Source organism: Corapipo altera, unplaced genomic scaffold (assembly GCF_003945725.1).
Source record: "Corapipo altera isolate COAL_440 unplaced genomic scaffold, ASM394572v1 61286, whole genome shotgun sequence".
Classification (NCBI taxonomy): Eukaryota; Metazoa; Chordata; class Aves; order Passeriformes; family Pipridae; genus Corapipo; species Corapipo altera.
In genome coordinates, this window is record NW_020884907.1 from 8,475,792 (window position 1) to 8,499,801 (window position 24,010).

At 35.2% G+C, this 24,010-nt stretch overlaps 2 protein-coding genes across 8 annotated transcripts in view; one reads left to right on the forward strand and one right to left on the reverse strand.

Moving 5' to 3' along the window:
* The first annotated feature begins 22 nt into the window (after positions 1 to 22).
* Positions 23 to 24,010, forward strand: part of IFT74 (intraflagellar transport 74) — a 36,156-nt gene continuing 12,168 nt past the window's right edge. The window contains exons 1-15 of one of the 5 annotated variants that reach the window (XM_027652554.1): positions 23 to 125; positions 640 to 780; positions 1,266 to 1,401; positions 1,885 to 1,933; positions 2,758 to 2,856; positions 3,022 to 3,082; positions 3,554 to 3,613; positions 4,565 to 4,626; positions 14,963 to 15,101; positions 16,104 to 16,166; positions 17,070 to 17,213; positions 18,274 to 18,314; positions 19,557 to 19,636; positions 20,741 to 20,743; positions 22,280 to 22,333. In XM_027652554.1, the coding sequence (XP_027508355.1) occupies positions 664 to 780; positions 1,266 to 1,401; positions 1,885 to 1,933; positions 2,758 to 2,856; positions 3,022 to 3,082; positions 3,554 to 3,613; positions 4,565 to 4,626; positions 14,963 to 15,101; positions 16,104 to 16,166; positions 17,070 to 17,213; positions 18,274 to 18,314; positions 19,557 to 19,636; positions 20,741 to 20,743; positions 22,280 to 22,333 (1,108 nt within the window). In that variant the 5' untranslated portion in view covers positions 23 to 125; positions 640 to 663. The other 4 variants (XM_027652553.1, XM_027652555.1, XM_027652556.1 and 1 more) reach the window with 4 other exon arrangements.
* Positions 5,827 to 11,824, reverse strand: LRRC19 (leucine rich repeat containing 19). 3 transcript variants are annotated; one of them, XM_027652562.1, is made up of 5 exons: positions 11,697 to 11,824; positions 9,265 to 9,357; positions 7,831 to 8,341; positions 7,450 to 7,650; positions 5,827 to 6,254 (listed from the first exon to the last, which is right to left on the reverse strand). In XM_027652562.1, the coding sequence occupies exons 1-5, from the start codon at positions 11,721 to 11,723 to the stop codon at positions 5,929 to 5,931; spliced, it is 1,158 nt and encodes a 385-aa protein (XP_027508363.1). In that variant the 5' UTR covers positions 11,724 to 11,824; the 3' UTR covers positions 5,827 to 5,928. The 3 variants fall into 3 exon arrangements, with proteins under 3 accessions (XP_027508363.1, XP_027508362.1, XP_027508364.1); XM_027652561.1 differs by having other exon boundaries at positions 7,831 to 8,344; XM_027652563.1 differs by lacking the exon at positions 9,265 to 9,357 and having other exon boundaries at positions 7,831 to 8,344; positions 11,697 to 11,795.

The following is a 24,010-nucleotide window of genomic DNA, read 5'->3' on the forward strand; positions in this document are numbered from 1 at the left end:
GAGGCACCGCGCCTCTCTCGCGATGCCTCCTGGGAGTTGTAGTCCTCGCGGGCTGCAGCGGGTGGAGCGGGATTTGCGCCCCTCGCGATAGCAGTGCGCGCCGTTGCCGCGATACCGCGGCCGGGGCCGGCCGGGCGGGAGCGGATCCGCGGGGCAGCAGACGGAAGCTGCCGGGGTGGTAGAAATCGGGATTGTATAGCGGATATAACGTATTTAATCCATCGGGCGTAGCGCGGTCGCCTTGGTGACTGGCGGCGGTTTACGGACCGTCTCCAGATAACCCAAGTGGTTATTTGCAACAGCGGCTCGCTTCCACTTTGTTTCGTGAAAAAAACTTGCGTTGTGTGGGCAGGTACTGAAGCAATAAATGCCACACGAATAAACCGAGAGCTAATTGAGCACTGAAAAGGGGCTGGTGCCTCACCTTACTCACGGACCTTACGTGGTCTTTCCTGAGCCCTGTCGCTGCCTCGTACCGACCGGTCAGGAAGTGCTCTGCAGAGTCCAAAAAAGCCAAATAAAAATACAATAACCCCGTAAACTTATTTTAATAAGGGAAAGAGTTAAGCTTTAAAGAGTCGGTCTCCGACAGTATTAAGGACCCCGTGCAAATCAAAGGACTGTTTCTCTTCTTTCCAGAGAGAGGTTGAAAAACAAACAAAAATGGCCAGCAGTCACAGACCTGCAATAGCTCGTTCTTCCTCAAGAGCAGGAATAGGGCTGACCTCGAGGCCTCCCTCTTCATCACGGACTCCAGCAGCAGCCAGGATAGGAACAGCGGTATGTTAAAAAACATTTATTGTTAACTTTGATATATTTCGATTTTTACCTGGGTTTTTTTGCTGCTTCTTTTTTTTTTTTTTTTTTTCCCAGTACCATCACTGGAGTCATGGGTGGTTGTTTTTTTTTTTAGTTTTTTTATTGCAAACTTTTAGATTTCAATTTTGTAGAAAGTTTTGGATTCTACTTTTGACTGGGAGGGGTTAAGGAGGTCCAGCATCAAAAGTTCACGTGGGAGACCTTAATAGCATTAGTATTGCAGACAGATGGAACAATGAACAGCTGCTCAAAGGTAATCCCTTACCCTTCTACAGCAGACATTTGACTAAAGCTTTGTTTTCCTGAAGAGATGTAAATGCTAAAAGATTCTTATACAATGAGTATAAAGGCTGACTGATGTTTTTGGTTGGTTTGACAATTGCATTAGGTAATTAATTCATAATTCAAATTTGGGAGGTTTGTCGTTTTGCATTTTTTTTTTATAGATGCCTCCTAGTACGGCAAGACCTGGTTCTCGTGGTGGTTCTTTGACTGCTGGAGGAGTTTTATCATCTCAGATTAAAGTTGCAGACCGTCCAGTGACTCAACAAGGATTAAGTGGAATAAAAACTGCAATGAAAGGTATTTTGTATAGAAAATAGTTGTTGAGATATCTGCAGGTGTTTTAAAGGAATATTTAGGTGTTTAAAGGAAAACTTTTCATTGCTGTATAAATTCCAGAGTGAATAGCCATGATTAAAAGGAGTATGAGAAAAAAAATGAAGATTAAAGCGTGCCTTTTGTTGTTACTGCTCTTGGCAGTCCGAGAAGACAAAGGCTGTTCTGTACCTGAGCTGTGTTTAAGAATCATTCAAAAGAACAGAACAAAATTAATTGCATCTTCATCATCACTGCAGAATAATTAAAATATTCTGTTATATTGTAATAGTAATGTTTATCTTCACAACAGTCTAAAAATGCCTTCTTTTTTAATGAGATATCTGTTTAAGGACACTAAAATAAACAGTTTTCTGCCAGTGAATTTTTCAAATTGTTTTCATAAGTTACAGTTCATCAAAATTAGATTTTTTTCTAACAAGATAACATATTGCTCTCCTTGATCAGGTCCTCAGAGACAGATAATGGATAAAACCTATTACCTTGGGGTGCTGAGGTACGTGTTTACAATACATTCAAACTACAGCAGATTTAGTGCCCTGTTCTCTTTCAGACCCGGAGTTTAAGCTTAACAATAGCATGGGACAAGTGGTGTTCACTTACACTGAACTGTTACAGGAGTCCTGCTATAACAGTTAAGGTTATTTTGCATATAGTTTGTAGGAAGAAGGGAACTTCATGCTTATGTCCAAGTACAAGTAGATTCCTTTAATGGTCTGTTGTTAGACTTGCTAAGTTAAATGCACTCCCACAGTTAGGAAGAAGAGGGTCAGTGACTTTGAGCTTCCACCTGTAGTGCTTGATAGGTCCAATATCTCCATTTGTATGTAGCATTGCAAACAAAACACTTTTTAGTGTACATGACTTGGATTATACATTGAGCAAACAATGACAACGACAAGACCTAGTGGAAACTGTTGCGTATAGATCTTTTTCAGTTGATCATAATGCAGGTTTGAATAACCAGTCCTAAAAGATGTCATTTTAAATATGAATGATATCCACATTCTGTGAAGTTATCCTGTTTTCTGTCCATTTGAGAATAATTCACACTTGTTTCACCAGCAGGAACAAAAAGCTGATTAAAATATTTTATTTGACATCATAGTTTTATAGCAACTGCTTATGACTTTATCTGATACAACCACTTTGCTTTTTTAGTCACTTATTTAACTCTTCTTTGAAATGCTGATTAGAAATAGTGCAGTGCAGTGAGATACTAGTTGTAAATCTCCTATAGTAAAATTTATTTTCTGTTCTAGCTGTGTTTTAGTCATACATCCAAATGTTAATGATTTTTTTTGTTGTTTTTTTTTTCAGAAGCAAAACAAATGAACTCACAACAGAAATTAACAAGCTACAGGAAGAAGTAGAAATGTACAAGCAAGAGAAATCTGTCTATTTGTCATATGAAAAACGGTAAGATGTATTGCAACCAATGCAGTGCTGACTTTCTCAGTAACAAGACTATTCTTGAATATTGGGCAGGCTTCAAGGAACCATTAAATAATTTTTTTTTCATTTTTTTGTTTTTACATATACAAGTCTTCCCACCTTAAGTTTGACTTTTTCTTTTGTATTTAGGGCAGAGGCATTAGCTAGTGAAATCAAGGAATTTCAAGGTCAACTAGCAGACTTCAACATGGTATGCTGATGTCAAATTTTGATACTGAGTGCTCTCCCTTCTCTAATTTATTCTCTCATTTACTTTGTACTGCTTTTGCTTTACTTCAGCATCTTTTTTTATTGACATTTCTCAATAAAAATGTACTGGTTAATGCTGCCTTTATTCAGTTATTGGAAAGGAATGAAATGAAAGCTAAGGAAAACATAAAAAAAAAAGGAGGCGTACTGTGCATAGGAAAAATGACTGTCTATAGATTTAAGAAATTGGTGTGAAATATTTCAGAGTTTAGAACAGCTGCATATAATGGTGATTAGTTTTGAAAAAGACATGTAATCTGTTCAGATTCCCAGATCATGTTTTTTCCGTTTGGAATAACTGAAAGTTTCTGTGTTTTCATGAACGCTATGCCTGGTTTATTTATTGATTATTTTTTTAATTAAAAAAAAAACCAGGAGAGCAATAATAGGCTGGAATTCTGTCTCATTTCAGGTTGTGGATATACTTAACACCAGTACAGATATGACAGAAGTGAGTCGCGATTACAATATGGTAAGAATTATGATATTTGCTATGTTTTATCAGTGAAAGTGTGTTACATTCTTGATACTTTGCATGTATGACATATCTAAAAAACCATAGCACTAATTTAAAACTCATCTATTTTTTCCAGTTAAATTATTCATAATATTAACAACATGTTTGTAGTTAGGTAATTATTTGAAGTATTACATTAACAGCCCCATAGTAGTTTCCTGTGGTGTATGAAACCGACCCAAGTCATGATTGTTAAAACATCTTCTTTCTTTTCCTGGGAACACTAGTCATAGGGAAGACAAATTCAAGTAGACTGCACTGCCTTTTAAAACTGGCTGGTCTTCTGAACATTTAATTCTCTTTTGTCTTCAGCCTTTTAAATGTCTCTTGCATAATAAGTATTAAATAGGTCTCTGACATAGCCAGCCACAAAAATCAATAAGTTTTTTTCTTCCTTTACTTTCTTTCTTTATTTTCTAGCACAGGTATAGTGTTCCTCTAAGTGTTAAGGCATGAATGGCATTAAGCATGTTTCGTTTCTTGTGATCACTTTGTCCATAAACAAAAGAATCTAGTTTCTGAAAAGGTTGTTTTGCTAACTTAAAAAATGATCTGAATATTTCTTGGTCAAAACAACTTTGTTCCCTGATTACAAAAATAAAGACCCAGTGTCTGTGTCAAGAAGAGAAAAATGCTTTGCAAGTGTTAAATTTTTATTTTGTCTGGAGGCTGAAACAGTATTTTACTAAGTGTTCCAGGAATAGATCCCACAGTAACAGTAAGTAAATCGATTTCTCTGGGGGTGTTTAAAAAGATGCATAGATATGGTACTTAGGGACATCGTTTAATGGTGAACATGGCAGTGCTGGGTTAAGGGTTGGACTTGATCTTGGAGATCTTTTCCAACCTAAATGATTCTATGATTTATTACAAACTTGATTGTATTTCAATATTATATCTTTTAAGTTAAAGGTTCAGAATGACCAAGACGCTCAGAGTATGGATAAAATTTTCACAGAAAGACAAGCGTAAGTACATTAAGTATGTGCTTCTCCAAAGCTGTTAAGACCATAACTGAACTCCAGAAAATGGAGGTGTTACTTCCTACCTCAACAGTGGTATGCATATCACACATGATACCTGAACAGTTTCAAGGTAATGCATTAGTACCAGATTGCAGCTCGAGTTCCTAGCTTTAAACTGCAGTAACTGCCCTGGAGATACTTACCATGTCATCCAAGAAGTTAGGTGGTGGTGGAGACTCCTGTCTTGGCAATCTGCTGTCAAAGTCCTCAGTTTTGGGAGTTTTTTTGTGGAGTAACAGGGTGGGGAAAGCAAGCAGAAGTGGGAACTAAATCTTTACCTACCTGGTAAGGTAGGGTTGTGTAGAGGGAAAGATGAGGACAGCAAGATTGGCTTGTGTAGCAATAGGCTGAGACAGTGACTTTTTGAGATGTTTGATTTAGGGACAGCAGATGTGCAGGAGAAAGATACATGATTGTACTTGTTACCACTGAAAGCAATCTCAAGAATGAGATTTTATGTATCAATAAGCACTTTGAAAAAACAGCTTACCAGTTTATAACAAGTCACATTTCAATAATACTGTTGCTTTCAACAACTCACAAATAGGTCTATTCTACTGATGAATGCATTTTTAAAGTGTTAAGGAAATCTGAAGAGAAAGTACTTGGTTCAGTAGCAAACTAAGGTATAAAGGCGTTAGGTACGCTGGAATGATAATTTTTCATTGTACTGTACATACGCATTTAAGGGAATACAGCAATTGGTCTTTCTTACTCTGCTAATTTAGGTAGAACAATACCCAAATGCTGTGTTGTATGATTATGTTGATTTTGGCTAATAGACTACTGAGCTGTGACAACACTGATTTGAATTCAATCCCCAGTCTGACTGTGGTGTGCTTCAAAATGTTAGAGAAATTACTTTTCTTTTCTAGACCTCTTCGCAATCAAAGCGTTAGTGATTGTGCCAATTTCACTTGCTACTTTTTAAAGACTTGTTCATGTTAAGCAATATACAGTAAGCACTCCCCATGCTCTGACATAAGTAGCCAAATAGATTTTCATGTAGCGTGCATTGTAAGTATTTTTCCATGTTTTGAAGTATTTGTTGTGCCAGTAATGCATGCATACCACCACATTTTTGAACTTCATGATTGATGCAGCAAAACCTCGTTATGGATTTGACGAGATGAAAGGAGATATACTGCATAACTTCATTTTGTATTGTACATGAGTTGTGTAAAATGGAAGTACAAGTGTTCTACATTTTTGAAAAGTCAGTGCATTATTCATTGTTTTAAGACATTAACTCTCCTCATTTACATAAGAATCGATGTATTTATCCTCAATAAATCCATCTTCTCCATCCCCAAATGCATGAATTTTCTCAAAGATTACAATGGGTTCTTCACTGTTTGTACCCAGTACTGAAGGAGAAGGGCTCATGTCAGCTGAGAACTCCTGTTCAAACCTCTCTGGGTCATTTTCTTCCAGACGACGGTGTCGGTAGCTGATCACATAATGATACCATGTTGGGCATTTTACAGCAGTAAAAATCAGGAGTGTAGTGCCTAGGACAAACCCTAGGACACCCGCCAGGAAGGTCCAACTTTTGCCAAGAAGTGGTAACTCTGTAAAACAAACAGGAAAAAAGAAGAGTAATTTTCATGAGGAATTCTAGCAAGGGCTCTAGTAGGATTTTTTTTCATAGTTAAATTGAGAACTCACAAAATAAACAATGATAGAGAATTAGTGAGTGTGTACAGAGCTTTAGTATAATGTTATTGCTATGCTATTAAGGAGTCAGTAACATCACAGAGACCAAAAATATATGTGCATCTCGTATTTCCTAGTAATATAAATCTACCATGCATATTTATAAAAAATAATAGTTTCAAAGTCAGATAAAGTTCCAGGAACATATAAAAGATAACATAATTTTTTTTTCAAAATTTAAATACAAAAATTAGGCTTTGGAAAAAAATGATCAGTAATTGACTTCAAATTCTATGTCCCAGGCTTAATTTTCTGTGTGGGGATGATGTCTACACCCTAAAATATGATACCTTTTGTTTGATATATGCCTTCAGTTGAGTTTCTTTTATAGTAAAAATGTCAATAAGACTTGCCATTAGTCTTTATTTAGAAGCTGGTTTTGTGTGCCTGCCACAGTTCTAAAATAGATTATAGCCTGGTACAGCTAAAGAAGTGTGTGGCAGTGGTGGCTTATGATTTGTGTATATATCTGTAGATTGATACGGATGCTTTTCCAAAAGCCAAACTAGAGTATTAGAGAATAATGATGGAATTAACATAGAAAGGTGAGGAGAGTGTCACTGAAATTTCCAAAAAATATTTGACGGGCGCATCCATGTCCTTTATACTGAACACAGCTGAAGGCAAGAGTAAAATCTGTAGGGTCACACTTTCACATTTTAGGAAAACAACTAAATCTAAAAAACAGTTAGTTTGGGAAAAGTTTGTTGGGTTTTTTTTTAAATATATATATTTTTTTAAATTGCTTCCTACTTCTGTTAGGTAGACATCTAGACAGTTATTTGAATTTCAGGGCTTTGAAATTTCATCATCATTTTTCAGTATCATTTGGGAAGTTGTGTGGTTTATCCGTTTTGAACACTTACTCAGTAGAGCTTAACGTGCACCATAATGTATGTGACTGTCTAACAGAACCTCGAAATATGCTTTTTCTGTAGCCCTGGCTTTTTATGGAAAATGAGAGTGTGCTAGACATACAAAATGGTATAAAGTCATGGAACAGCAAATCAAACAGTTTACAAGCAGTAAAGTGAAGCATCTGTATATTACCTGCATATGTGCCATTGTTTCCAGTGATGTTTGGAGTCAGAGCTGTTATTAAGGCACTACTTCTAAGGTTAATGACAGGAGTGGAAGTTACAGTGTTTTCTAAAGAAGTTTTTTCAATTTTGCAGTCAGCTGGTTGAATAGCCATCTTGATGGACATTTCTTCCTTGGTTGGTAGCGTACATGTAGTGTTGCTTTCATTTTCTGTGAATGTGAGAAGTGAAAAGGTTGTGAGATATTGTTAATATTTTGGCACCTTAATCTAAAAAAATCTCATGGATAGCTATTGTAAGTTGATGGTGGATATTATCCACAGCAGAAAAAAAGGAAGGTAAAGCTGTTCGGTGTAAACAAATATGAAACGCTGCTCTTACCAAAACTTACCCAATGTGACATTGGAGGCAGTTAGCCATATCTGTAAGTCAAGGAGGTCACAGGAGCAGATCCATGGGTTTCCAGCTAAAACAATTTTAATCAATTTAAAAGATGATTTTATATGAAGGTAGTTCAGTAAGTTACACTGTAGATTTAAAACCATCAGGCTTTCTAGAGAAGTAAATGCATCTGAATCTAACTGAGCAATCATGTTATAGGATAGATTCAACACAGACAGTTGATTTAATCCTGCAAATGCTGCTTTATGAACTGTGCTAATATGATTGTTGCTGATATCCAGATTTATGAGTTTTTTCAGATTGCAGAAGCTGTTCTTGTGCAGTTCAGTAATCCTGTTTTTATTCAGATGAAGTTCAGTGAGGTTAATAAAACGTCCAAGAATCTCTTTGTCACTATCTTTTAAAGTGATTTTATTGTTTTTGAGGCTTAATTTAGTAACGTTTTGAGAAAGGTTGTTGGGGATATTAGAGAGGTTCTTTCCAGACTCGTCACAAATGACCTGTTGGAAAAAGGAGAATGACAACAATTAAATACTGTAGAAAAGTCTGATAATGAAGATGTCTCATTGATGACTGTTAAAGGCAAATATGATCTGGTACTTTCTTAATGCTACCACTTTAAAAGAAAAGTTCTACTGCTCTTCATGCAGTTTTATTTATGTCTTTCTTAATTAATTTATGGTCTGGAGATACAGGAGAATTAATCTTCCTAGTGGATAAAGACCTGAAGTTCCTGACGACTTAGTGCTTTAACTCTGAGCTGCAAGACTCTTTATATGATGATCATTCAAAATATAACCACTATGACATGCTATTTTGGAATTAATAGGGGCGTCTGTTTTAAAATTTGAAATGGTGCTTGACTGGGTAGAAAAAGGATTTCTTTCCCACATAATCTGGAAGGGTGTCACAGAGGAAGTTTATTCTGCAAATAAATTCAAATACACCTTTTAAAATGTATTGTTTTAAAAACACCTATGTTTAGTCTTTAAAACATCTTTAGAGCAGACCCTCAACAAAACATTTATTATATTTTTTTGTATCACCTAAATTAATTTTAATTTTCTGTGTTGAAGTTTAGCATAGCTACAGTCTTTTCAGATTGGAGTGTTTACTCTCAATACCTTGAAATACTTATGTTTTCTGAAAAGATTTATTTGTATATGTACAGGAGGCATTCCTGTTGTCTGTAGAGGAATTTGTCTGAGATATAAAACCATCTCAAATGTGTTTCAGTGATGATTCACCCACTTAAAATGACTACCATCAGTTAATTGTCCATTTCTCAGAAAACCACTTCTTATTTGTCTTTTTGTACTTCTTTCTTCAGGAATTTTATGTTTTTGAAACAGTTTTCAAAATGCCTTCTGCTTCAAGTGTGTCTTTCAAAAATAAGAGTAGTTCACATCCGTATAAAACTTACAGTTTGGGAAGTAATGTTGCAGTCAGCAGTCACTGGATTCAAAAACAGTGTTCCAACCCAGATCACAAGCCAAGAATGTTTCATGTTTAGAGCCTAGTAAAAAAGAACACCTTTGTATACCAAGACCAGAATACCAGTGTCTACTGTTGTAGTAGTTTAATAAATTAATAGGTATAGTTATTTCAATGACAATTTAATAAATTTTGTTCTACATAAATACTTGGAAATGCAAAATTAAGCAGAACAACAGAGGCTATCAGAATTAATGAATTCAGCTTTCCCTTAATTGAGCCAAACTTAAAATCCAGTAAGCAAACTGTATCAGTAAATAAAAAAGGGATTGGTTAGACGAGTTAATAGGTAAAAGTTTCATAGATGTGTAAAACAAATAGGCAGGACTGTACTCATTAATATCCCTGACAAAACCATTATGGGTACTGGAAGACTGTGGTAGATGTAAACTGCAGAAAGTATTCAGGCTGGCACGCTCTCCCTAAACACTTTCCCTTGTTGCCACTGACAGAATACTGCAGTAGATGGGTGGTTGGTTTGTCCAGTCCAATTTCTTTTATGTTCTTAAGTTATTAAGCACTTTTTGTGAATTTTTAACTAGTAGATTGGTATTTTAATATCACTGTTATTCCTAATATAATATATCATATGACATAAACCTGGACCTCTGTATTGCATGAAGTAAACATGGTCCCATCTCTTGTGATGGAGTTTTTGTACAGATTTCAGCTTTATTTTTTGAAATTCAGCCAAGTTCCTACAAATTTCCTACACAGTTCCGCTGTGACATTAACGTCTCTCAGAGGAAGTGGCACTCATTATTCTGTTTGAATTAGGCGTTATTTGCAGGATCTATTCATTTTGAACCAGGTCTGGCAGATGTTAAATCAGTCCCTGTTTGCGCCACACTTGAAGGAAAATGTTACGTAAAAGGTAGATTAATGCTTAATTTTTGCGTTTTTTCTTAAGCATCTGTAAAGATAGTGGGTTAAGTGAATCTCAATATCTCCTTCCAAGACTTCTATCTTCCAGAGTAAAAAAGACCTGAAAGCTAGAGTGTGAGGTACTTGCTTAAAGTGCTTATTGTGTCTTGAGCTGTACAGAGTATTCACTGAATTTAACAGAGAAGAGTGGGGGAAATTACATAAGGAAGCTTAGTTGCATGAACAATGCTAAGTATAGGCAGCCAGTCAGATTTTAAAAAACTCTACCATCCTTAAGGAAAGTGCCAGGAGGCCTCTGCTGATGAGAATGGAATAGATGAGGTCATAGAACAAATTGATCAAGTCACTTAATAGCTTCTACATATTTGCATGTCTGAGGATTGACCTCATTCACCTAACTGAATCAGCCCAGAGACTTAATAACTTCTAGGAAAGAAGAGGAAGATAAGAGCCACTTACTCTGCTCTGATCCATTGTGTATTCCTACTTCTGTTGGAAACTTACATTAAATAGAAAAAGACTTCATAAACCTTTTGTGCCTTTGAGCCATTATCAGGGACAAGGGGTGCTAGCAGCAGCAGCCACTGTGGAATTATGTCCTGCCATAGGTATCACTCTTGTCACTGATGGTACTGGTGGCCTGCATATTTTTGAAGCCAGTTTGTGTATTGCTAGTGGAAAACATGATGCAGTTTGAGAACTCCAGAACTATTTTAATAGTTGGAACTTAGGACATATTTGGTCCTTAAAGGCACTGCTTCCAAGGTGTTCGGAAACAGAGTGGGTCTTAAGCTGGTAATACAGAAATACAGATTAAGGGTAATATTGCACTTTGCAGACTTTAAGAAAAGAACTATCTTTAATAGAGTGGGGAAAATATATTAAATATTATTTCTAAAGTTAATCCATAAGTTAATAACAATCAAGTTGAAAATTTAAGTTGTACATGTGTCCTAGTGAAAAACAGTTCATAGTTTTTACTTTAGTTTCTACTGAAAGCTTAGGGGTCTTTTTACAAATGTGATTTCCTGCATTTTGTGTGCGTGAACCTGTATAATCAGTAGAAGAACAGGAAAGCATCTGTAATTTTAGTTGCAGTTTAGCACTTTACCAGAACCAGACTTTAAGAATTGCTGTTTAAACTAATTACTATGGGAAGAAACTCAACCTGGAAACACATTGGTAATACTTTGCCGTCTTCTTGTAATTAGAAGTGCTTTCTTAAAAATTTTCCTCTGAGAACTTTGAAGATTTTAGCATTTAATAGGTGAGGTAATAGACTTTATACAATCGGGTAGTCTGTTCAGAGACTGTTCCCCAGCTTTTTAAAGAAGTACAATTTACTTAACAACTTGGCATGTCCAAGGTTCATTGTAATTCCTGAAGTTTTGAGATGTATTTATTTCCAGACTAGCTACAAAGTTACACTAATAAATCTTTGCCTGAATTTTTAATTAGATGTACCAAGTGTCTTACCTTTCTGTTGCTTCTTAAAGGCAGCATATGTACACATGTGTGGGTTTTTCAATGCACTGACAAGAAATAACATGGTGAAACAGCACTTTGTTTTGCTTCAACCTTTGTACTTGATGAATAACCAGGCAGTGTAAAAAAAATAATAAACCTGGAAAATCCTTAGCAAAAGATTGACTAAGTTGAGCAACTTCTTATAATCATCTTGGATTTAATTGGATCTGCAGCCAATAGGAATGTCTAATAGTATTATGCTGAAGTGTCAAGTTCCAGATCATAGAGGAAGCACTGAGTCAAAATGCCATAGGTAATTTACAAGCAAGTTGAGTTATAATCAGTTAAAGAAATGCTGGAGACAGAAAAAGACTTGCTTTTTTTGTGTGTTCATTCATCAAATGAGGAAAATGTCAAGGTATTTGCATACTGAAGTAAAGCTCTCTAGTAGTTAGTTAAATCTATGTTAATTCTTGTGTTTTGGAAGCATCATCAGAGAAGCTGCACAGTGTGATACATAAAGCTCATTATTTACAAAGAATTGCAAGCACCATTAAGTACATGTGTTGTAAGGGCTATATTTCAGGAAGAAGTTCTAAAATGATATTTGCACTGATTTGGGAACATATATATTTATACAGATTGAAAAGGGATTATATTGATACAAACACCGTGTCAAATAAATTTTTGCTTGCTTTAGTGCTCATTCTGTCCAATGCATACCATCAAACTATGGAACGGCTCAGTCTCCTTTCATTCTCCATTCCTTTCAAACATGTGGCTGGAGATGTCATTTTGCTTCACTATCCTTCTTTGATGTTATTGCCACTTCGTTTTTTTGCTTAACATCTCTTAACATTCTGCAATTTTTCCAAGCCTCATCCCCGCTCAGCTTCATCCACAGTCTTCAAATTACTTGTGGTAATGAATTGTGTTTCTGTGATGGCCACAAAATGCTGACATTTTTATTACCTCTTGGAAAAGCAACCAGTTTCAGCCCTCTATCAGAAGTTTTCTTCCAGAGAAGATTCATCACAACTAAATCAGACACTCCTAGTCTCAAAAACATGCTGTATCATCTTGAAGTATTTAGCCAGGAGTCCATATTATATAAGAAAAGGAGAGTTGCCTCAGGTGAAGAGGCTAGTCCGTAATGTGTCCACACACAGTTTAAATAGATGGGGCTGGAAAACTAGGGTCCTTTCCTTACCCAGCCATGCATATTTGCAATCTCAGGCATAGAGGAGAAATGTATAATAGAGCTTGGAGACACTACTGCTCTCAAGAGTGGTATTGCCATGCCACTACTTCCACATGGTATTTTGGAACTCAGGAGAAATATAGCAAGCTGTGTTCTTCTCTCCCACCCTAAATGTTCCAGTGATCTCCAGGAAAAGGTACTGTGTTTGTACTTAAATACTCTCTCTAATCAACACTGCAGTCCCTCCAGGAGAATTACAGCTAGTGTGGAGATTCTTTCTGGAATCAGCAGCTATAACATTTTCTTGAATTCTTCACCGCAATTTCTCTTTTCTTCCGTGTCTTCAGTTGGGCTTGATCTGAGAGAAACTGTCATTGCTGAGATGTTACAACAGCTTTCATAGGCCCAGACTGAGGCATGAAGGAGTGTCCAATAGGGAAGTTACATGAAAGTTCCCTGCCAACTCCCAGTTCCATGCTTTACAGCAGGTCTTGTATCAAACTACTCTTGTAGCTTAAAAATAACTCCTTTCCACTATCACATGTAACGTAATTATACATTCATAAACTAGTGTACTTGCAGTGAGGGCCTCATTCTTTGGACTGGATCTGAACCAACTGCTCTCAAGAGGGTGTTAAATTTAATGTCATAATACAACCATCCAGTATTTCTTGAACAGTCCCAATGCACTCCAGATTTGCTGCAGAAAGTGGGAGACCATCACTTTGATTTGTTTCATCATCATCAGAGCCCAAAGCATCCTTGCAGCACAAACTGGTCATATGACAGAACTTCTACTTAACATCCTCAGATTCTTGGAAAGTATAAATCTTTCTTGAAGATCTTTAAGATATTGAAAACCTGCCTAAGACACTGAAAACCTGCTCTAGATGACCATGTTTGATTAGTGCACAGGCTGGACCAGAAGTCCATTCCAACATGAAGTCTACTCTGCTTCTATGATATTTTCATTATTCTCTTACCCTGAGATTATCATTGTGAAGTTCCTCTATTTTGCATAATCTCTTAAGCCTGAGTGCATTCTTGACTGCAGTCTTTGATCCAATAGTGTCAATTACACAATTACACAATTTACAACTTTTGGCATCTTGCAACTCAGGAAGAGTTAATGAAAAAGAGAAGAAAAAAATCCTGAAGGAAGGTATTCAACTGATTTTGTCATTCTTTAAGAAAGAATTCACTCTGGAAACAAGCAAACCATTTAAACAATGTTTAAAGAACAGTGAAGGAAAGGAAGGTATACTCTTCAGGGTCTCAGGAGCTTTTGTTAATTTCCTTTACCTATGTTCTTAAATTGACTCTCTGGCTTTCATGAATTTTAAAGAAACTATTAGACTCGATACAACACAGTGAGAACAGTTCTTTATGTGTTTCTTGTTTCTGCTAAGACGGTTACTTGTAGCTCACTATAGCTGCAGTGGTAAAGTTTTTATGTTTGCAGCCTATTGATTTCCTAACAAGATTAAATTCATGAATCAAGAATGTTAGGAATGCCTAATTTCTTACTTATTACATGGTTAAAAAACTCTACACTGCTTAAGATGCTGAACTCACTTTCCATTCTTCAGAATTCTAACAATTCATTGCAAAAAGAAAGTAGTCTTTTCATCATCATCTGGTACCATCAAGTCCTGATGTCTATATTATATGTTTTCTTTATGTGCATTCACAAATCACCTACCAACTTCTTTATTTCAAACTGTCAGATGTTACTCTGGAAATTCACCCGTTAAGAGCAACTGAGAGGGAGTAGTCTGCTTTTACGAGTGTTGAGGCCTATGCAGTTAGACAGGTTGGAAGTGTTGGAAAGCAGTATGTGGGTGTTGTAGGGGCAGAGAATTCTTCAGCTTCTGTATTTCACGGTGTGAGTGTTTCTATAGCTAATCCAGCTCCAAGAAGATTAAATTCAAGTGGGTAGCTCTTACTTTTTAGAATCTGGGGGTTTTGTGCTAAAGGACCATTTCAGTGAGGGTGAAGGAATACTGAAGTTTGAAATGAGTGCTTACAAAAAACATCAACTAGTAAAAGTTACAAGAACATTGTGTTTTTACAGCACAGAAAAGTTAATTCAAGCTGTAGAAGAAGATATTGAACATGAAAAGGTTGTGGCAGATGACATAATGAAAGATATGTCGCAAGAAGATCAAGCTAAATATATGGAGATGAAGGCTGCTAATGAAAAACTCTCCCAGGTTGGTTTGTTTCATTGTACTTACCTAAAATATTTTTTAAGCAGGCTTCAAGGGTTCTAGATTTAAGTACAAAAGAGCTTTACAACAGACTAATACAATAAAAAAACTTGCTGGTATCTTAATCAATTGTAAAAGTGCCTGAAAATAAATAGAGCAATTGACTAAGACTAAGTACTTTCTCTTTTTATATTTCTTTTTTTAAGAATAAATGGTGTTCTTAATTTTTCTTTTAAATTTGGGGACTGACATGCAGATTTTAAAAGCTGCTGCAATATTTACATGTTTCATCATGTGTAAAAAGCAAGCAAAATGGAAAAATAACCACAGCAATTTTTGTAGTTCACCTGACTAGAAAGTTTTCTTCCTGTGTACAGAAGTGAATCTGCTAGTTTGTTCTGTTGTTATTATTTTATGTCTGAATATATCAGAAAAAATTAAGTGGGCTTTATATAATTTTTGTGACTTCATTAATCCTAATGATAGCAACAGGACTAAGATTTCTAGGCTCTCTGACATTATCTACCTTAAGTTATACAGGCTAAAAATGTCTCTGTATAGAATATGCAGAGATGACACCAGTGTTTCCCAGCTGTCTTAGGATGAGCTGAATCAGTAGACAGGGCTTACCTGTCTCTTAGTGGATTATGAAGAAACTGTGGTGGCTAGTTCAGATTTTAAAATCTGACTCTAAACTTCTGAAGTAGAAATAGTAAGTTCCACCCTCAGTACCGATTTTAAGAAAAAAATAGTAGAAAAAGGGCAATTTTCTGGTCGTAGCCCAACTGTAAATAACATTGATAAGAGTAATAGAAAAGCTGGATGCTGAAAGTAAGTGGTTATTACATTTGAGGTACTTAAAGGAACTGGACACAGTCTTGTCTTTAAAATTTTTAAGAGCAGCAATAAGATACTTTACAGCATTTGATAAATACTAGCGTTTAGAACTGAAAAGTAATCAAGTAGTAATTTTTATCTGAATTTTGCGCTTTTTTTCCTCTTTAGGAATTGGTTGTTCAACAGCAGGAACTGGATGTATTAAATGTAAAGGAAGAGAATCTAAGAGCTGTATGTATAACAAGTGGTCTCTGTACCCATCTTCTCTGAACTTTATTGTAAAAAATAATACAGTAGAAAAAAATTTTTTTTTCCTTAAATTTTCAGCTATTGCAGGATCATACCCTAGAATGGGAAGGCAAAGCTGCCTCTCTGTTTTCCACCAATAATTTCTAATCAGTTTTGGGTAAAAATTCTTTTTGCTAGATGCCAAGTACAAAATTTTGATAGCAACAGTGAGCTTTCCTGGATTTATTAACTCCTGCAGTTTCAGATGTTTTCTGTGACATTTGATGGACTTAGAATAAGTCTCTAAATTAACATCCTTCTTAAGGATTTTTGTGACTTAATTTTTTGATATATTTTAAATTTTCAGAATGTCTGAAAATTTTCTTGTTCCACATTTCAGTTCAAAAGCAATTGGCATTTCAAGCACAGTGGTACCAGCTGATGTATTTTTTATTCCATATACATTCATAAATGCTCATTTTTAATACACTTTCATATTGCTAGGTTGAGAACAATGTTCTCATATTGCTTCTTCCATGGATTAAAGGATCTCTGAGCAGAAAAATACAGTCAAAAAGTATAATTTTCAAATACTGTTAGACATTTTGCAGTACTTTTAAATATTGTATATGGTTTGAAATCCCCTAGATATGATGAAGTAGTAAATCTACTCAGAAAATTGGCCTGAGGACAAACTCATAAAGTAAGAATTAGCTGATTGTGATATTCCGTTCTAGAAAATGCAAATATTGACAATATGGATTTTAAATTTTATTTTTATACCGTCTCTGTGCTTTTTGTAAGAAATAATCTTTACTTGTAATATACAGATAAATGTTGCTTAACTAAAGCATAATTTCTCTTGCCATCTGAAAATAGCTGGTAGGTGTTTGCTTTTCCCAACAGGAAATAGCACAATCTGGAGTGAAACAGGAAGCTGTGCATCTCTATGAAAAGCTCCATGAGCTCAAGGAACGTCGAGATCAGATTATTGCTGAGGATAAGAACATGGAATCTCCGCAGGAGGAAAGAGAGAGATTACTAAAGCAGGCAAGAACATAAAATATTGCTATGTAAAAGATTCTCTGAGTCAGTATTTTTAGGGGTGATAATACTTGAAAGTACTTGAGTTTGAATCTTGCCTTTACTTGCATTCTAAGCAGCACAAATAATCTGAAATTATGAACAGTTAATGAATTGGAAGGTTGGGATATTTCAGGTTGGAGCAGGTTCAGAGGAGTGCCATGAAGATGATCAGAGAGCTGGAGCACCTCTTCTGTGAAGACAGAGTGAGAGTTGGGGCTGTTCAGCCTGGAGAAGGGAAAGCTCCTGGGAGAGAGACCTCATTGCAGCCCTCCAGTACCTAAAGGGGGCTTATAAAAAGAGGAAGAGTGACTTTTTACATGGGCAGATAGTGATAGGACAAGAGGGAAACTGTTTTAAACTAAAAGATGAGAGAGTTAAATTAGATGCTAGGAATAAATTCTTTATTGTGAGGGTGGTGAGGCACTGCAACATGTGGATACACCCTGCATGGATGGGACCCTGAGCAACCTGATCGAGTGTGTGGCATCCCTGCCTGTAGTGGGGCTTCAGGGGAGGTGATGTGTGGGTTGGAAATAGATGATCTTTAAGGTCCCTTCCACAACAAACTATTCAGTGATTTTATGAAAACAAAGTTGGCACAGGCAGCTTTTCAGCTAGTTGACTTGATCCAATTCACAAGTCATGTTGGTTGGGAAAACTGATCCAATTGAGCATCTCTGTAACATAACTCCAGACAGTATCCTTGTGGGTACTGAACACAGATACTAATCCAGGAGTAGTTTAATCAGTTTACAATGGCCTATGCTGAGTTATGTAACTACACATCTGTATTATATGGATTATTGGTCTGAATGACCAATGATTTTTAAATGTATTATTTTAAACATTTGGAAAAGATAACACTTGAATCATATCACTTCTTGTTGGACAATGTGACAGCAAGTTTGTGGTTTCATGTGCTGAGTTTCTATTCCCTTTACTTTTAGAAATATTTTTTTTTCTTTTCCTTTTTTTCATTTGTAGGTTTTATTCCGTATGTTAACGTTGTCATACTTTTTTATAGGTTAAAGACGATAGTCAAAAAATAGCAAGCATGGAGAGACAGTGAGTAACCCCATTATACTGTTGCTATCAATTACATGTACACCCTAAAGACACTTGAGTTCCATCATATATTTTTATAGACTTTTAGAACATCACCACATTTTCAAAGCTATTCGAGTGTTAACATTCCACAGAGAATAGAATATATTCCTCTGTTTGAGGTAAACAAGTTTTATAGTGATAGAACATGTAGATCTGCATAATCAGATACTTTCATCCCTTATGAATACTGAGAATATGCCTTGAAAATATAAATTGGTAATTACTCTGACATAAACTTGTTTAAGGCTAAAGAAGACATTCATCTGTAAAAAGCTACTCCTCTGGGACATCGATGAAGTTGAGGCACACTGCACTGCAGTCCCATTTTGAAGTTTGTTATGTGTTCTCAAAACCTGAGAGTTACAAAGTTGCTTATAGAAAATTCCATTCTAAAGAGTAGAAGGGTACAGCTTCTTGATTCTTGGGTACTGGACCTTTCTGAAGATTTGCAAGAAAGTCAAGTAAATTTTATGATAAATAGTTAAGTTCTTGGGGTGTAGTTAAAACAGTATAATATTTTGAGATTTTGAGGTTTTGATTTTTCTTTTGATTTAAATAAAATTTGAGGTAATTCATGAAATATCCTAGAAACAAATTTAAGTTCTTTTAAGCAGAATTGCCAGCTGTAATTATTGGTTAATTTTTAATATGTTGATACTTTAATTAGATAATAAGTTGCTTAACAGAATTTTTTAAAAGATACAATAACAAAAAAATTATACTTGAGACTTTACATAGAAATGTGTTTATGGTAATTTTTTTCACACTTTGATTGATTATACAGCAGAGTATTTTACTTTTACGTGGCAATTTCTTAATGGATTTTAGTGAACACATAAGTAATTTTTAAGGAGTACAGTTATTTGGTGCACTTTACCAATTATGTTGTACCTTTGCAAAGCTGAATAGCAACCAGCAGAGGGACTAGTTGAGTAAGTTAAGAATTATGGATGACTCAACAAAAATTGTTTTTTAATAAAAAGGAGCAGCAGTACTTATATTTAATAGCTATTGGGACTAAAGTGACAGGTTACTTACATATACCTTTTATAATAACAATAATCCTCCTGATATTCTTTTGGTTTTGATAAATTTAGGTTTGCAACTTTTATTCTTGATTTCTCTCTGCATTTTTGTCTAAAATAAAGTAAGTATTTTACAACATATTTTTAACCTCGATTTTCATTATCTGTTTGTCAGGCTGGCAGAAGTAAAAGAAAAAACAAACCATTTTAAAAAGGTCATTCAGCAACTTGATATGGATCTGGAGAATCAGCGAGGTAATATGACTAGAGTTGTAGCAGACTGTGCAGAGCTGCATCTGTTTGTATGGTATATGCTCTACCCATTAGTTGCTTGAAACTTTTAGGCTGATGCAAATGTCCATTACTCATCAACATCATCACATCTAGAGGTATAGGCTTTTCTTTTCAGGGTTGAGGAGTACCCACCTTTAGTGATGCATTCTTCAAGTTCATATTGAAAATTACCAGATAAAATAATACTACAGCTGTCTGGTTTTCTGTCCCAGTTTTATTTTTAGAACTGGTTGAGGGATAGAAGTTTATCCTTCTGGCAGCACTGTAGAACCAACTCATACTTAGAAATGCTTCATTAATTGTACCTTCTACATTATCTATTACACTGTCAATGGATTTGGAATTGAAAATGATTAATAATAACGTGTAAAGCAGACAGAATTTTTGTAACACTAGTTCAGTATTATTTTTATCTGTCTTTGAAACTTCTTGGGTTGATCTTTGCAAGAAGAGTTTGAGAGCTGCCTTAAAATGGCCTTAATTTATACTTACCTCAAACAAACACGTGCTGTAGTACTTAGGCTAGGTTAGGTTGATATTTCCTGCCACTGGAAGTTATGGTTCTGGAGGAAATAATGTTAGTTTAAACATAGGCCCTTAATAGTTATGAAAGGTTCTCCATAACATAGAGATTCATGCAATGGAAAACCTTCTTTTCAGTATAAGAAATCTTGTTCAGATAGGAATTACACAAATATGTGCATACATTCTGGAAGGCTTTGTAACGACTTATTTAAATTTTGGAGGACTAATGAGTTGATGTGTGTCCTTTTTACTTTATGCCCTTTCTTGGGCAATCAGTGTAAAATCTAGCTGTAAATTTCTTCAAGCCGAACAAATATTTCTAAATTTGCCTCCAAACAAATGTTTGATACGTCTATTTCTCATCTTTTACATTACAAAATATTTCATATTTCTACAGATTTTTCTTTATTTTTGCACAAATAACTTGTTAAGACTGTTTTGTTAGCTTTTTTGTTTCCAGGTAATATCATTGCCAACTTTATTGTTCTTTTTTTTGTTTGACTTTGAACCCTTTCTCGTTTTAACTTCGGAAAAATGCAGAAGGTAAGAAGTGAGTTGCTTTTCACATTTTATAGTTCACTTTACACACACAGTTATACATTGCTGGACTGTATGTCTTTCACTGTTTTAGAAAAAGAAGTGTGTTGAAGAGAGTTTAAAGCATATATAGGAGAAAGCACGTGCTCTTTGTCAGCATATCAGGAACAGTCAGGATATTCAGAATCAAGTTACCTTGTAGTATAATACAGAGGGAATTCATATGTTGTTATAACAGATGGAGTAAAGAAGATATTCGCAAAGAATAGCTTAATACACAGAAATGTAAACTCCCAATGCTGTCTTTCCTAGTGAATGGAGAGAGAATCACGGAGGGCCATTCATACTTCTGCTCTAAGTCATCATCTTGGTGTGCCTTTGAAATGCCTGTCCTCCCTCCCTCCCCAGTCACTTTACTTCTGGATTGGTATTTAAACGTTATTACAAAACACTCCTAAAACTTCAGCTCCTAAAGCTTTTTAGGTAAATATAAGGTGAAATAGACAGCAAAAAAAAATATATCTAAGGATTTCTTTGTAATGTTTCAGGATTAATATTTCAGTGTTAGAAACATTTCTGAGAAGGAAAAAAATAAACAGAAGATATAGAAATAATTCTTTTTAGTTTTCACTTGAGAAAATCTAAATAAGTAAAAACTTCACCTGCTTATTACGTGTTCCATATACTAAAAGTTAACTTTAACTGATTAGTCAAAGTCAGGATTAACTCATAATGGAATAGACTTAACCATTCATAAATTGCAGGAGAGGCTGAGTTATTGGTGTATGATGGCATATTTTTAAAGAAAAATTATCTGTAAAGATAATTTCAAAGTTGCAGACTTTATTTCAATTTTTTTTTCTTAAAACAGTTGGCAAATCATGTAGCTGTTTCATGGCTCATTATTACTAGATTTTTTAAGAAAAGGCTGAGTTAGACTTGCCTTGCAAATGAAAGAGAGAGTCTGGCAAGGAACAAAGCCACAGCTGCAAGGAAGCTGAAGCAGAATCACAGTCCCTTAGGGTCCCAAGAGTGTTCTTATTGTTTGTATATACTACATAAAGAGGAAAGCATGGGGGTGTACAAATAAAAAGACCTGGAGAAATTTGCTTGCTCAGTTATATCTGTATCTGTTTGTTTCTTTTACATTGTATTCTTTAAAATTAAAGATTATGTTAAAAATATAAGACTCAAACAATTAAAATTTTTGATATTTGAAATTTAAAATTAATTAAAAGAATTATCTCCTTGTGACAAATATGTGTCTCACTTTACTAGTACATTTAAATTAAGATCTATTTATAGTCATAGTGGAGTTCAGCAATAAAAGGTTCAAAAAATTGCACTGAGTCTGATTTATTTAGCTAAATATCTTTTTTTTAATGTAAAAGTGCCTATGACATAGTTTGTTGAAGTGACTACATTCCGTAACATAGGATTAGTCCTGTAGTTTCTAGGCATGTAGAAATTTTATTTTTAAAACTGACATTTTGCATACATAAAGGAATTCAGGACTGAGACAATGTAATCAATCTCTTGCAGGAGAAGAAAATTGGAAATACAGAGAGCTCAAGAAGAGTGAAGAAAACATGGACAGTAAGTTGTCTAATATAATTTAATTTGGCCTAATTCCTCTAAAATACAGATTTTCTTGTATTGTCAAAACACAGATAATTTAGAGCTCCAAAGAACTATGTCCTGATCTTTTCATCAAGTTTCTGTGATCTGCCTAAGGGCAAGGTAATTGATATCATAGGACTTACAGGACAGTCACAAATTTTTGGAGCATCTTTCAAGGCTTTTCATCAGTCATTAAAGGTCTTAGGAACTCAGCTTTATTTTATGAAAGAAAGCTGAAATTAATGGATTAAATTATTAAAGGCAGAACTTGAAAGTGGACAAATGTAGACATCATATAATTCTTTAAAATTAAGGCTTCTCATATCTATTTATTCAAGATAAATGCTGCTAAAGCTTGGTACTTATTAGAAGGGTCTAATGTTGTAGAGACCCTAGTAGCAACTAAGAGAGGATGAAAACAATTGGTTTTAAATATACCTTATTGCTAGCATGCTTTAGTAGACAACTTTCCAAAAAAGTTGGTCTGTTACTCAGCAAAGAGGGAAAATGATCAATAAATATGTCATGAAAACCAAAGGATATAATACCTTTTTTTAACTATTCTGTGTATAACTTCTTGTTAGCATGATACTGAAAGAAAGGTCTCAGCTCACAGTAAGGGAAGATGGGTAAGACCATACTTAGAGAGTTTCTGTGTTTTCAAATTACCAAATTTCCTGAGAAGCAAAAATGGAAAAACTCAATCTGGATTTTCAGTATGAATACAGACTGTGCAAGTGGGGACTCACAGTCCTTCTGAGTCTTTGGGTTTTGGTTCTGCTTCTACCCTTCATCAGAGGATATGGATGCAGTTCCAGGCCTGTTTGACATTTGCGAGACCTGAGACCTGAGAGATTTGGGGGAACATGCAGGAGTCTAAAAGATGGGAAAAGAGTAAATATAGTACCTGTGAAGAGGAACTGGTACTACAGTCAGCTTTAGTATCAATTTCCAGAAAGAATGTGGGAAAACAAAGCAAGCAGACACTTTGTAAATGTTACAGAAACAGGAATATGAATAACAGTAGTATTGATTTGTCAAGTACAAAGATCTATTTTCCTTTTTTGACAGAAAAATATTACGGAATAAGAGAGGTGCAGCAGATGATCTGTACTTTAATTTCAGTACATCTTCTGCTGTCTCATGGTGTTCTTAGAAGCAAGCTAGGAAAATATTGTCATTAACCTGGACTGTACATTCAATTAAAAAATTATTAATTATGAAGGATTCAATGCCAGAATGAAAGGTTGTATATTGAATAGAGTTTTGCAGTGTTTTGGGTGTTCAGGTTAATCAATACTTATATCCATCAGATGGATGACAAGAGAGAGAGTTTCACAGAAGAGTTCACAGAAAATACTCCATTGGAAAACCTGAAGTCATATTGGAGGACAGGGTTAGAATTTCATATACTTTTGGCATATTAGAAATGAGTTAAAAATGTTCAAAAATGATTAAGTATAAGTTTTTACAGTTGGGCAGTGTAATCAACAGCAAAAATGCAGAATAGGGAGCAGTTCACTAGGAACAACTCTGTAGTATGGCTCAGTTAGAGTGAAGGTGAAGTGAATGTGGCTCAGCAGTATCACACTAACATGGCAGAGGAAATACCACAACAGTAGTATACATGGGAGTGTAATTTGTCAGACATGT